The sequence below is a fragment of the Anser cygnoides genome, chromosome 2, assembly GCF_040182565.1.
Source record: "Anser cygnoides isolate HZ-2024a breed goose chromosome 2, Taihu_goose_T2T_genome, whole genome shotgun sequence".
NCBI lineage: Eukaryota > Metazoa > Chordata > Aves > Anseriformes > Anatidae > Anser > Anser cygnoides.
The window spans coordinates 128454357-128469807 of record NC_089874.1 but is presented as its reverse complement, the minus strand read 5'-3'; the positions used below and the strand labels follow the sequence as shown (position 1 = coordinate 128469807).

Here is a 15451-nt window from a genome sequence, read left to right as displayed (position 1 = left end):
CCTTCAAGTCTCAGTCCTGCAGCCTCTCTTCATCATGTTCAACCTTGTAGGGATTACTTCCATATTCATTGGAAATTGGGTTTTCCTATCTTCTTAGTAGACTACTAGATAAATGATGTAATGGAAGACACTCTTAGCTTCCAGTTTTGAAGAAAAGGTCAGCCAGTTTAAATATATCAGCCAGGAAGAGGAAGGAGTGACAGCCCTGTGTTATGGAGCTAAGCAGAGCCAGCATCCTGAGAGAGGATCCAGAAACTGTGGATCAAGGCCAGGGTGACTGTAGCTGTGAGCTGTGGCATCCTGCAGCTCTAAACACTGGGGAAACATGGCACACGGAGTATTCAGAGTAACCTTTCAAAATAAGCTAATAGCACAGCGAAGGGTTCTGGTACCATTTCTGGGATAAAACCCATGACTGAAAAATATCCAGAACTGCATTCCCAAAGCACCAGCTTTCTTCACTGTTCAGATACCAAGAGCTCTGGATTTGAAGAGTCCCAGAACCATGCCGATGAAAGTGCTGGCTCTTACACAAAAACTCTTAAATCTCAGAGATTTGTACATTTATGTTTTCTTGAGGACTACTGCAGTAAAATAAGCCATGGTTTGTATCTTGGCCAGAGTTCTCCAAGTGCTCAAGCACAGGTTCTTATACATTTTATGATCTGAGGCAAGGAGGTGCCAATGTTTAAGTTGCTGCGATTCAAAGATGGGATGGACGCATTTGAAATAATTCTAAATCCAGAAGGGATGGATGTGTTTTTCCTAATGATACCAATTTGATAAGCATTGGCCACTGTGTTGAACAGGTATTGTGGAGAAGATAGGGACTGCCTGATAGACTGTTTTTGCTAGGAAGTCAGAAAATTCATTGCTGCAAAAGGAGGTGAGTTGCTCACCTTCTGCTTGGTAGCCTCTAACCAACAATTTAGTTCGAGGAAATCTGACCCTGAACTCCTGATGTCCACAAGAGCACCATAATTATTGCATAGTTCAGTCTTCCGACACAGGGCTGCCCTCCATTTTGTGGGATTGAAGCTATTTTACAGCAATGGATACAGGGGAAGAGGGAGAAGAAAAAAAAAAAAAGATGAACGGATAGAGATACAGAAGAAGAAGAAAGAGTAAGCCAGCAAAGAATCTGATTTTAAAACCTGCTGAAAGGAGATTTCCTTTGGAAGAAGTGACTTTGGATCTTGGTCCCTGCTCTAGGTTTTGCTTATAGAGATGGCAGTAAAGAGTCACTGATGAGGAGACATGAACAGGATTAAGATCAGGTTCAGTTTCAGCAGGAGGGATGGGAAGAGACTCCATTTTGGAGCTTGCTGATAAAAATAATATCAGTAAGTGTGAACCCCTTCAAGTTGGGGAGGCCCTCGAACCCCAGTGTTCCCACCTCCGTTAATGACAGAGTCGATGAAGAAGAGGAAGCTTCCTCCTCTACGTCAGAGGAGTATTATCTGTTACAAGTCCATGAAGTACAGTGTAACTGGAGAATGCTATCAGCACAAAGGGGCAGCTTTTTGCTCTGTGTGTAGGAACTCACTGAGCTGTTGTCAGTGAGCACCCATATTCCCATAAAATATCAGGGCATGGGGCGCTTTCCCCCACTTGTGTGTGGGAGTTTGGACACCTGAATTACGGAGTTCAGCTGGCTGAGTCCAGGTTCAGCTCCATCACTGAGAAGAGCTATTGTGAAGAAAGCTGGAAGTGAGGGCCTGCCCCGAATTTTTTGGGTTTGCTGTGTGATCACTGGGCTGAGTCTGCCTCGTCTCTGACTCTGGACCCAATTCTGATCTGCTCTTGCCACCAGTCTCACTCCCAGTTCACCTTCCCTTGCAGAGCAGCCAGGGAGCCAGCTACGTTGCCTCATTTCCATGTTCTGAATTTTTGGAGATCTTCAGAAGTGTCAGCTGTCCTCATTCTTTAGAGAACCTGCCTTTCTGCCTTTGGTACCTGGATGGACTAAAAACTTCCAGGTTTAGATAATACAAACTACAGTCCCTAAAGTAAGTGGTTTGAAACTGGCCCTCTGTCTTCAGAAGGGCTTAGGTTTTGCAAATATCACAGTGCATAACATTTGGGTACTTTGAGGCCCCAAATAGCATTTACAGGCCTAGAGGACAGCTGAGATAGAAGGTAAGATGCGCGCTAAACAGTAAACACCAGAAAAAAGTGCTGTTTAAGCATCACAGGAAACTACAGTTTGCAGTTTCTGAAAGCATAATAAAATCATGGTTTTCCTCAATAACAAGGAAAGCTTCAAGTGAAAACCAGTATCAGCTGCTTTTCAGTTCTCATTTGTTTGGAATAGCCTTGTGCAGTGAAGAGGGAGTATGGGTGCAGAATTCTGGAACCTTGATTTCGTTAAACAGAAATGTATTTAGGAAATAAAAGGTAGGCTCCCCAGCCTCAGCCAAGGCTGTCATTTGAAAGTAGATTGGTATGAATAAGATCATTCAGGTAACTTTTCCACTGCCTTAATGCCTTCGTGTTGCTGGCAGTATTTTGAAACCAGATGAAATTCCAAATGAGACGCAGAAAATTGAATCAGCAATAAACCACCCTGCAGATGCTTGCTTTTCCACTTCTTAAATTAATTTAGCATCCTGAAACAAGACGGAGAGCATGGTAAGTGTAGTAAAAATAGGTATAAATATAATACAGTCTATTTAAAAGTTCATGCCTGTTATATTTTGGCTGCATAATGACAGCAGAAAATAACTTGCATTTCATGGTGTGTCTGCATATATATCTGAGCAGATTAGTTATTTTCCTTTTGGTACTTGAGCTAGCTATGTTCAGTAATAGTACGGATGAAAGGCAATAATTTGTGTCTGTACCTTGAGATACCTTCCAACACAATACCCTCTGGTATTATGCAGGAGTAAAACTTTTAGTAAGTAAATTTACTTACTAAAAGTAAATGGCTTTTCAAAACTATTATTTGACAGAAACGTACAGTTTGATCATCACCTATTTCCTCATTAATAAGGAGGTTCTAGATAATACAGACTGGACACCTTACTCCCTCTGATATCAGCTCTAGTTACGCTGGGCCCAGTTGTGCCAGTCTGTTTTCAACATGGGAGGAAACAAACTAGCATCCATTTTATCTTTCTTTAACTTTTATTTTAACTTCATTAGTCTATGACCGGAATTTGTATATACAGTTATGTAGGTGGTTTTAGTATTTTCTTTCAGTGAGGTTGACTCTGTGTCTGCTAATGCTTTTCCTCCTTTGCTTTGTACTCCAAGCCCTCACTATATCCAGGAGTATATCCTGGTCTTTGTTTTGGGGCAGGGTGTAACTGGGTGACTCTTTCAGTGCTTATGCCTAGAGCTGGTGCTTTACAAATGACCTGAGAGTTGATTTAGGCAGGACTGAAGTGATGTGGTAGGCAAGGCAGCAGCTGGGTGAGTTGGTTACTGTCCATCTTCATCAACCTGAGTCAAAACTTCTGGCGGTGACAGCCTGTAGTCAGTTGTAAGCAGAGCTGATTTCTTTCTACAAGAAGCAAAGAGAAGAATTTAATCAGTGAGTTTTTTTTTCCATCTCGTTCTGATGAAGAGTCTATGATCTTACAGATATGGAATCTACCATTACTGAGGCCTTTGCCATGTCTGGATTGAGCCACAGTGGTACAACTGGTAAAGCAGAGCCACGGGATAAATCTCCATTCCAGCCATGAGCTGCACACGAGAACTTAGTGGTTCTGAGCATACAACCAAACCCTTCACGGGAGGACTTAGAAAGTTGGTCTTGGCAAGATATTGGGAAAAAATCCAAGGAGGTGGAGTAGTGGTTCTTTTACAGACATTTAGTAAAACACAGTACCCCTCCAGATTTAGAGTGATTTCTGTGTTTTATATTATTGATACATGTATCAGTAATGCAAACATTAAATTTTCTGAACAGTTGTTAGTATGCGGGAGGAGATTCCTCTTAGTTCATATAATGCTTATATCTCGCATATGGGGCCTTCATTAGTAATCAACAGCAAATTGCTGCAGATTATGGTGGGCACACAAAGTAGTGGCATCTTAACTCTAAAAGAAAAATCAGGAAAAAGATACAACTCTTACCCAGGCAAAAACATAAAAGTTTTATACTTTGGGATTATTTTTGTATTGTGTTTTCAGTTGATGGCAGAGATGCCTGGGGCATTCTTCTATATTGTTTAAATCACGTACATGACCCAGAGTTAATGCAGCCTTTCATTAATGATCAAGTGCTAGTTCCAGAGTCAATGGCTAGGATACTTTCTCCCTCTGAACAGCAGGATGCTGGTTCTTGCCCTACTATCATGCTCTTTTTCCTTTCTTCAGTCCCACTCTTGCCATGGCCCACAGGAATCTGACTGGGAGCTGTAACGTGAACTGCGGATGTAAGATTCATGAGTACGAGCCTGTCTGTGGATCAGATGGAATAACATATTTTAATCCTTGCCTAGCTGGCTGCATCAATGGTGGAAACCATAGCACAGGGGTAAGTCCTTCACCCACCCATCCACATACAACCTGCAAATAGCGAGTAGCCCCTCAGGGCTGGAGCAGATCAAAGACCGCTCTGTTTCTAGAGCAAACATCCCCCCTCTCGAAGCATACAGTCTTTTCACAAGTTCCTTGATGTTACTTCTAAAAGCAGTTGGTATTTTTGTTGTTGTTGTTCCCTCTTTGAATGGAAGGAAGAACTCAACTCTTCAGGTAGTTGGAAATGTTTTAAACTCCCGTTTAAATTTAATTATGGCCTGTTTAAAGCCACTGGTGTTTGTGCCAATCTTGTCATAAATAAAGACTGCCTATTTATTCTGCTCTTGTAAAATAACTTTGCCATTCTCATGTCCTTCTTGAGACCTCTTCCAGGCTAAGTGATTATACTTAAATTCAAGTAACCAGAAATTAAAATATGTTAATAATCCACTTTCTTTCTTAGAAATACATTGCCTGTTACAGCCCGGTCTTCCTGTCTTCTGGACTGGGGAAAGGCATCCTGCTGGTGAAATCACAGCATGGAAATTTGGCAGTTTCCTGAAGTGGGCACAAGATAACATTGAAAGATACAATCTGACCTTACAAGCAACAGAGCAGTATGGTTATGCTCATTTCATACAAATGCAAACTCTTAAATTCTTCTGTTACAGAACTGTCTTAAAAAATCATTAAGAAAGACAGGAAGTAAGGTAAACATTGATTTTCTGAGGACGTAATTGTACTTACCAGAAAGCTTATTTATAATGTATCAGTCTCCTGATTTGCAGTTGTGAGCCAGCGTGTGAACTGGAGGATGGTGGTTCCAGCACTGCCCTTTATCATGTTTGACTGGATCCATTCAGTTTGAATGGATATTCATTCCATAAATGAAGGTTCCTACATAGATTCAGCTTGGAACAGACTAGTTTCCTTTATATATTTTTTTCAAGTATCTATCTGTTTTTTAGTAGAAAATTGCTTTAAAAGCCTGCAATGTGAACCTTTAATGTTAACCTGTGGTTAACTTTCAGTGTCTATATAAATCTTATTTGTGCTTTACTGCATTGAGACACAGGTTTGATCTTTGCTACATCTCGCCTGATATCAAACTGGCACTAATAATTCATTTAGTAGGAGGTACTTTGGTAGTATTCACTTTTCAGTACAAATTTTGAAGCACGCTATTTCCTACTGTGGTTTAAAAAAAAGATCCTTCATGGCCTGAAGTTTTAACTCGGTAGCTAAAGGTGAATAGAATGAATAGGAAAATATACTTCTTGATTAAATAATGCTTTATGTAGGGTACTTTTAGAAGCAACAAATGTAAGTTTGAGTCACTCTATAACACATAAAATGCTGATAGTGTATAACATTTGGATTTAAGCTTATAGCATATAGTATTTTCAAAATAAACCACTTATAAATTGAAAGCAGGAGAAAGGATGCCTAGGTGCAGTTCAGAACTGGTAATGTACACATTCCTGTACTCTAGCATTTCAGTTTGTGGTGGTTTTACTTGAGTGGGCAGCCAAGCTCCACCACAACCGCTCTCTCACTCCCCCTCCTCAAAGAGGAACGGGGAGAAAATACGATGAAAAGGGCTCAAGGGTTGAGATAAGGACGAGGAGATTGCACAGTAATTATCCTGACTGGCAAAACAGACTCAGCGTAGGGAGATAGTAAGATTTATTACCTATTACTAACAAGCTAGAGAGGTGAGAAACAAAGGAAAGAAACCAAAAGCACCTTCCCCCCCATCCACCCTCTTCTACCTCCTCCCCCTAAGCAGCACAGGGGAACGGGGGAATGGGGGTTATGGTCAGTCTATAGCGCTTCTTCTCCGCCGCTCCTTCTCGGTCACTCTCGTCCCCTGTGCTGTGGGGTCCCCCCCGCGGGACGCAGTCCTTGGTGAACTGATCCGGCGTGGGCTGCCCACAGGCAGCAGCTCTTCCAGAACTGCTCCCACACGGCTCCGTACCACGGGGTCCATCCCTCAGGAGCAAACTGCTCCAACCTGGGTCCCCCACGGGCAGCAGCTCCTGCCAGGTCACCTGCTCCTGCGTGGGCTCCTCTCCACGGGCTGCAGCTCCGGCCTGGGGCCTGCTCTGGCAGGGGTCTTCCACAGGCCGCAGCCTCCATCAGTGCAGGTCCACCTGCTCCACCGTGGTCTCCTCCACGGGCTGCAGCGTGGAACCTGCTCCACCGTGGTACTCCATGGGCTGCAGGGGGACAGCCTGCTTCACCATGGTCCTCACCACAGGACACAGGGGACTTCTGCTCCGGCGCCTGGAGCACCTCTCCCCCTCCTTCTTCACTGACCTTGGTGCCTGCAAGGCTGTTCCTCACTCCTCTCACTCTCCCAGCTGCTGTGTGGCACAGCTTTTTTTTTTTTTTTCCCCTGTCTTAAATCTGCTCTCACAGAGGCACAAAACAACATGACTTATTGGCTCAGCTCTGGTCAGCAGTGGGGCCCTTACCAAACATGGGGCAGCTTCTAGATTCTTCTCACAGAAGCCGCCCCTATGGCCCCCTGCTACCAAAACCTTACCACATAAACCCACTACAGAGTTGCATAAGACCTCTGTCTCATTTAGTGCACAGACTTGTTTCCTCTGCTGATGAAGCAAGATTTTCTGTAGGGTGCCTATTTTGAAGCAATAAGAAGATTAAGGTGAGGACTGTAGGAAGAAAGCAAATACTTGTGATATTAGACAATGGAGTGCTGCCTTGGGAAACTGAATTCTGTCATTGCTTCTATTCCTAAGCACTACTGGGCTGGTCATTTAAACCAAACTTCTCCCAATTGCCCATTAATTTAGTATTCTTCATATTCTGGATAATGGACATGAGCAATAAACATAAGTGTCATTTGCAGAAGCAGTGAGTGCCTAAATCTGTAACTGAAGGCAGAAAGAGTTCTGTTTAGGCAGAAAAAGCTGTGAATATAATGAAAAATATTCTGTAAAAAAAGGGATCACGGTTGTCTCAAATTTGCCACCCACATTTCCAAAACTTTTGATCTGCAAAATAGGGATAACAACTTCAGTGCCTCATAACTGTTTTGAAGATAAATTACACCTTTTTGAAAATGTTAAGCTGTAATGATGAGCGTGATAGAAAAATCCATATGAAATATGAGCCATTCTGTCTTTGTAGTGGAACACGATTAGTGTGAGGAAAAAATACTTGAAGCCACATTTTGAAAATTGGAGGTAAACTACTGGATAAATACTCATTAAGAAATTCAGCTAAATCCCATGGAAAATGAATGTACAGCAATGTTATAACACAACTGCATACATAGGCATAAATTAAAGTTGACAGGCAATCCTAATTTGGATATTTCCTGATGTCTGAGTGCTTAAATTTGCAATATTAAGATGGTCTTGTAATGTAGCTTTTGTGCACGTGTGGTCCTACATTTTATGAACGTGAACATAAAAGCCAAAAGTTCCTTCCTCTAACTTCACACTGGCCCTGATCTGTTTCTTCTCTAACACTGGAATATTCTCATCTACTGCACACCCCTTTGCCATTAGAAAACAGTAGTAGAATAAATATGATGGGAGGCTATTTCTGACATAGCTTTTCCTCACCTTGCTCAGATCACAGTCCCCTTTGCCTGCGAAATGCCAGTTTGCTACACAATCTTTTCATACTAATTTCAGCCTCTTTGCCCAGTCAGGAATCCCTCATTTCCTCCAGTGTCACTGTTTAAGTCCCTTGTTCTCTGTTTTCGCTCCTGTCTACATCCCATCCATATCTACATCCAGCTGAAAGTTTCTGGGCTCCAAGTGTGCAGTGCAGCTTTTTGTTCTTTAGCGGAGTCTGGTAGGTTTCCACTGAGATAGCAGAAGACACCTCTTGAAGATGAAGGCTGACAGCCTGCCAAATTCCAGAATATGGCATTGTCAGTACTGCTTAAAAAGTGTTTCCTCACAGTTTTCGTAAAAAAAATAGAAACATTCTTTTCTTCCAGTCTCCCTGTCAGAAATGATTGAATGTTTTTGGCAAAATTTTCCAAAAATGTCCCAGATTTTTTTTTTTGTTAATATAACTGTCAGCCTAAATGGTGGGAGTCATAAGCAATGGCAGTCCTATCATGGGAAGTTTGGGCTGCCTTTGAAAACCCTTGGAGTGGCGGCCTTGGTTGTACCTGGAGTAGTAATGCTAGAGGCAGAAGATGGAGAAGATGAGAAGACTGCATGGGACATACCGCGTTCCTGTGTAATGTTTGTCTTCTACAAGTTTTTCAGGTGGAAATGTTCTTTGTTTCCCTTTCCCAGGTAAGAAATTACACAGAATGTGCCTGTGTCCAAAGCCGCCAGGTTATCACCCCACCGACAGTGGGCCAGCGCAGTCAGCTCAGACTGGTTATCGTCAAAACCTACCTGAACGAAAATGGCTATGCTGTTTCTGGGAAGTGCGATCGAACCTGCAACACGCTCATCCCATTCCTGATATTTCTTTTCATAGTGACCCTTATAACAGCGTGTGCCCAGCCATCAGCAATCATAGTGACACTCAGGTAAGAGCTCAGTGTATTTTTGCTGTGCCTGCTCTCACCAGTGTCTGTCAGAGAGGCTGGAGCAATGCAGCCTAACTCCTTCAAGCTTATGTATCCTTAAAAAGAGAAGAGAATAGGGATGAAATGGATAGGGTGAAACTTGCTTGCATTTAGAATATGTAACATGATAATGCACTTTAGGAAACAAATGTCCAGGGATTTCCAGACAATATAAAGAGAGAACAAATAAAAACATAACATAAGAAAAATACAACTCTTAAAGAAATTTTCAGCCTTCTTAGAACAATGGTTTGGATTTTAAAATGCAATTGAAAAAAGGTAATATTTGAATCATTCATAGTTCAAATGAGAGGAAGTTTTAAACTGGTCCTTTTCTGTTTCTTTGAATTGTTAATTTCTGCCACATGCCTGTTTTTGAATCTTCCCTTTTTTCTTCCTAATAATTTTGAACTTTAAGTGCTGTACTGTAGTAGTGTTGTCACCGTGGTCATATAAGGGTAGAGAACAACGTGGTCTTTGTAAGGAAAGGTAGTGTCATTTATTTGTCCATTCAAAGAAAAATGTTCAGGCTTTTGATTTGGCTCTTCCCAGCTCTGGCAGCTGGTCTGATAAACATTACCATTCCCTATAACATCTTTGCCCATTTAAAATGCAACCTCTGTGCATGAACTTCAGTCATTTTTAAAGAAAGTTGAGCTGAAGAAACAGCATATGGACAATTACTAAAACAAATTTGTATTTGTATAATGCCATTGTTAAAGAACAGCAGGAAGAATTAGAGGGAAAAAAGGTAACTCAGTTGTTCAATAGGACTTAAAAAGCACACTCGTAGGTATCAGTTCTACTGGTAGCAGGAGGCCAAAGAGAATGGTTTGAAGGTATTGATTTGGTTTGGACTATAAAGTTGGAGAGCTCTTAGAGTTTATGAAGTGAGTTCATTCTGAATGGAGATGAGCTGGAAGATGCTCTTCAGAAGCACACTCAAAACGATCCAGCTGCAAATGGGCATTCACTCTCTGGGACCATTTTAGAGCTTGTTTGAAGCAGAAAGCCTACAAAGCCTGAAATGCACGTAGTGTAGACATCAGGTCTCCAGCACAAGCCGTTTTGCTCTATAAATCTTCTCTTGAGCTGCATTAACTGCTTACATAGAGTTGCCTTTTGGCCTGTTTTTATATATGATCTTTCTCAAAATTCAGCTTTATTAAACCAGCCTAGGGCCTTTTCTTTCTGTGAGAATGCTCCTCCCTACCACATGGAATTTTCTTCTTGTAGTGTTATCTTTATATCTTCACCCTGATATTTTAAGACAATTGACATTCTGATGCGGCTCACAGTTAGCTCCCTATTAAAAATAATAATCACAAATCTTTTTAGTAGCTCATGGAGCCTTAGAAAAAACATGAGACAGATGAGAACCTGGCTGTTCTCTCCTTAGGCTCAGCCATCAACCTGGCTCTGAAAACTGCTGGCAAGTGTCTGTGTCCTATCCTCAGCGAGGATAAATGCTTTCTTGCTGTCATTTTTGCAGCCCAAGTGGCTAAAGTTTGTGTATGCAGGAGCCTGTTGCTGACACACAAAAAAAGTGTATTGTGTCACAGCAAAAAAAGTGTATTGTGTCACAGCAGAGTTTGTCTTCCAGTTTGATTTACAAAATATCCACAAAATTGGTAAAGGATCACTGATGGGATTGTAATGTCAAACATTCAAGAGCTGGCACATCAATTGCTCTGTGCACAGCACTGTTATCATTTGAATACTTCTGACCTTATCCCTTCTGTCTCCAACTTTTCCACCTGCACAATGGGAACAGTAATAAAACATTGTCATTGTACTGCAATTATGGAAAGTAAACTACAACCATGAACACAAGTACTGTGGAGAGCCTCACAGTGCATAAAGGAAATCTTCAGCAAAATTTTGTAATGTTCAGCAAAAAATAGAATGGCCTCCACAATGGAACAGTGATGCTAACTGTCTCAAAGCACATACTGTGCACAGTGTGTCCATCCAAGATTTGTGGCCCAAGTTAGTTCTCTGATTTCTCATTTTCTAAGTGCTTGACTTGAAAAGCTTGACCTTTCAGCTGCACCTCTTTGACTGTAATCTTTCTGCCTGTTTTTTATCCTATATTACAATGTCACTACAAGCTGCCTATCTTAATTTCAGACCTCTAGATTAAGATTTGAAAATAGTTTTTAAATCAGAAGAAAATTCATTATTTTCTAAAATTGTTTGCTATGGCACTGTGGAATATCACTACTTTATATTTAGTCCTTTGAAATCTTGACATTTTCCTTTGAAACTATTGGAAGAAATCTCATATTGCTTGTGTTGAAAAAGAACGGTGTTTAGACAGTCTGTTTGGATGTTTCTACTGATATTTCCCCTAATGTATCTCCAAAGTGCTTATGGAAACAGAAATCTGTTAAATTCAGAAGCTGAGTCCAGCTTTCAGCAGCCTAACTATCCACTAATTATAATTCGTGTGAAGAATAAAAGGGCAAACAAAACAAGAAGTTAGATGAAATAATAGGAAACTGTTATGAGAAGTCACAAACATTTTAGATGGATTTTCCAATTTCCTTAATAGTTTTGGATCAGATTCTTCAGGCCTTACATAGGTAAAGAAAAATTCTAAAACAGAATTGAGATTTTGATTGAACAGGGATAGGAGACGTTAGTTTTTTTTTTTTTCTAGCAATAAAAATTAACAATATTAGAAGCTAAACAGAAGAAATTTAGATGAGGATTTATTATAGCTCAGCAAAAAAAAGCCGGGAGATGAAGGCAGAACATACCACAATGGTTATCTGTTATCGACTGTTTCTTCAAGGGAGTTTTCTTTTTGCCTGCTAGGTCTGTGGAAGATGGGGAACGGCCCTTTGCACTAGGAATGCAGTTTGTTTTATTACGTACTCTTGGTAAGTCTTGCAGTTACTAAGCTTCCAGATAAACCACAATGTTCCCAAAAGGCTTGCCATATTTGGCTTAAATATACCATAAAAGAACGAAAATTCCATAAATACACCATTAATTGCCTGACTAATTGTATTAGGAACCTAAAATTAATAGCTCCTGAAAATGTTGTAGTTGAGTATGTATTTCATATATATCTATATATTTATTATTACTGACTTCCCAGAACAACATTTTTGTCCCAGAAAGAGATTTCTTTTTACAGTTTCAATTTGTATTTAAGAATCATTCCAGAAGAAAAGAAGAGATTTGTCAAAATAGTCGTTCCCCATGAAATGATTCAGTTTTTGACAAGTTAATGATTTCTTCTGACAAACATTTATTGGTAACTTCTTGATCTGGTTAGATAACACAACAAAACCAATATCAGTCTTTTAAATAGTGTTTGTAGAAGGAGAATGTATTCAGAATTTCTCCTCTCCCACACATAATATTACATATTCAAGGACAAAAACAAGGGTTACTTGGAAAAGAAAACGAAATACCACTTGTCACCATGTGAATCTACTCAATGTATTAATACAGTTACTATATATCACTTGAAATGTTTTTTTTTTTTGTTTGTTATTGTTTTAGAAACACACTGTTGTTGCTTTCAGAAATAGGAGTAGGTCTTTGCTTTTTCAAAATAAGAATCAAACGTTACCTAATGTCTGATTTCAAATACTGTGTGCAGTTTTGGGCACCACAGTATAAGAAAGATATAAAACTGTTAGAGAGTGTCCAAAGGAGGACAGCTAGGATGGTAAAGAATCTAGAGGGGAAGATGTATGAGGAGCGGCTGAGGTCCCTTGGTTTGTTCAGCCCAGAGCAGAGCAGGCTGAGGGGAGGCCTCATGGCGGCCTGCAGCTCCCTCACGAGGGGAGCGGAGGGGCAGGCGCTGAGCTCTGCTCTCTGGGGACAGCGACAGGACCCGAGGGAACGGCATGGAGCTGGGACAGGGGAGGGTCAGGCTGGGGGTTAGGGAAAGGTTCTGCACCCAGAGGGTGGTCGGGCACTGGGACGGGCTCCCCAGGGCAGTGGTCACAGCACCGAGCCTGATGGAGTTTGAGAAGCATTTGGACAACGCTTTCAGACACATGGTCTGATTTTTTTTTGGGTGGTCCTTTAGGGGACCCAGGAGTTGGACTCCATGATCCTTGTGGGTCCCTTCCAACTCGGATATTCTATGATTCAAAATTTTTCAAAGCAAAAAGAAAGCAAGTTAAAAGTGTTTTACATGAAGTGATTTCTTTCGAGGTCTTGAACTTCTACAATCCTGCCTAACAGGTAGTCCAGGTGTTCAGCTACAGCCAAACATGTATAGAACAAGCAATGACTATTCTAAGAGACAACAAGAGGGGAACCCCATCTAGCTGCATCTGGTCAGTAAGGCAGCGGTTGTCTCTGAGGCAGGCCCTTTCTGACTCATCTTAAAGGTGTCATATTTTCAGGGAAAGTAGGGTATATAAGGGTCTGGCTGCAGTTGTAGCAGCTTTAGAAGTTTACTTCTGTTTCTGAGGAAAATCTCTTCAAAAGAAAATTTGAAATTTTCGTGGTCTTTTCACTTCCATCTTTCTTCAGGAAGATAAACTTTTTGCAATTTTGGGGAGTTTCTCTCCTTAATCTAAAGCAGCAACCCCCACTCCTTCCTAACTCATGGATAATGGGTGTTCAACAAGTAACACTCTGGAGATAACCTTGTTTTGTTCCTCTGCTGATTTTATTTCCTGAGAGCAATACTGGAGTCTCTTTTGCGGGACACGTAGTTCATGAAGAAGCTGTCTGGGGACCGCAGACTGGAGCAGTAACTATAGTAAGGTGTTGCTGCCTTGTCTTCTTTGCTTACACTGTCACATGTGAGAAGTATTTCATGTGTGGGATAGGTAGTGGTGGTGGTAAGAATAGCAGGGTCAAAATCTCAAAACGTCTTGACCTACGCCTGTTTGGCTTAGATATATAGTTTCTTAAGAGGTCTTCCGCTGTACGCTAACACATATTAATTCTGTCGCTATTTTTATTTCAGCTTACATTCCCACTCCAATTTATTTTGGGGCTGTTATTGATACCACATGCATGCTTTGGCAACAGGACTGTGGCGTACAAGGATCTTGCTGGGAATACGATGTCACCTCATTTCGTTTTGTCTACTTTGGACTGGCCGCTGCTCTCAAATTTGTGGGATTCTTTTTTATTTTTCTGGCCTGGTACTCCATTAAGTGTAAAGAAGAGCAACTGCAGAGACAGAGGTGGAGGGCTTCGCCGGTGAACACTGTGAGTGAGATGGTTGGCCAAGCTGGACTCCAACAAAACTATGCACGGACTAGATCCTGCCCTACCTTCAATTCTCGAGGAGACATTGGTGTGGCACAAGGAATGAACTGCGTAGCACAGACATACCCTGGCCCTTTTTCAGAAGCAATAAATTCCTCAAATGAAAATGCATTGGAAGAAGTCACTGCTGAGATATAGACCCCTGGCTTGGTAATGTAATGTTTAGTTTTGTTGGTTGACTTAATTACGGCGCCTTGTAAAACACCTGTGCCTTCTATTTTTAATCTAAATGTAACACATGATAAAACCAACAAAGCTTAATGCAAACAACCATAGTATGTTCCTGAGGGCTGGATACCTCAAACCAACCCAAGTTCTTATTTCTCCCTTCCTGACAATGGAGTTTTAAAAATTGTGTTTGTAATTATTTCAGATGTGTCCATTAAATGTCCATGCTCTGATCTAATATCAATGTAAGGGTGAGGTATTATGAACAACAAAAGTCAGTGAAAGAGTGACAAAAACTCATATTGTTGATGTCTAGATGTCACAAAAATGCTTAAATGTATCATCAGCTTCACATCTGCAAATTGTATTTTTAAGAGATGAGTAATTACTGTGAGTTCTGCTACAAAGCACAACTAAACTTATTTAAACTATGCAACTTACTTGGATAATTGTATGTGCAGCAAATTAAGTTTAAAGTTTGCTTTTAAAGACATCATTGCGACTCAATTTGAAAGGGGCTATTTTCAGACATAAGCATTAAAATAAAAAAGAACATAAGGTTTAAAGTACTGTTAATAACATGTTAAGCCATACAAAAGTTATGCATCAGGTAATGTTTGCAAATATTGAGACATAATATCTTTATCCTGTCAAAACGTATGTTAATTTTCATTTGAAAGGACGCAGTCATTCTTCACAAAGTACACAGGCTAGGAAAGTATAATGCTTGGAGAAAAAAAAACCACCTTCAGTATTAATTTGTAATAACACTGAGATGTAGGAATCATATGCACATACCAGACCAGGCGTGCATACTTCTGCAATGATATTGGCAGTTATTTGAGTGGCCGTTATTAGCACCGAATCCATACTTTTCCCGAAGAAGAAAATAACCAGTTATAGCTTGATAGGAAGTTCTTGGCAGCACTTCAGAAGTGCATGCCAGTCTAGTTCAGCCTTGGTGAAGAAACCTCCAGGGAGAGCTAATGG

At 40.8% G+C, this 15451-nt stretch overlaps 1 protein-coding gene across 2 annotated transcripts in view; it reads left to right on the top strand.

Annotated features, from left to right (window-relative positions):
- The window catches only part of SLCO5A1 (solute carrier organic anion transporter family member 5A1), a 73728-nt gene extending 58701 nt beyond the window's left edge, over positions 1-15027 (top strand). For both annotated transcript variants that reach the window (XM_048077052.2, XM_066993071.1), the window contains 4 exons: positions 4330-4489; positions 8760-9001; positions 11861-11925; positions 13986-15027. In XM_048077052.2, the coding sequence (XP_047933009.2) occupies positions 4330-4489; positions 8760-9001; positions 11861-11925; positions 13986-14431 (913 nt within the window). In that variant the 3' untranslated portion in view covers positions 14432-15027. The remainder of the gene's footprint in view (positions 1-4329; positions 4490-8759; positions 9002-11860; positions 11926-13985) is intronic.
- The last annotated feature ends 424 nt before the right edge of the window (positions 15028-15451 follow it).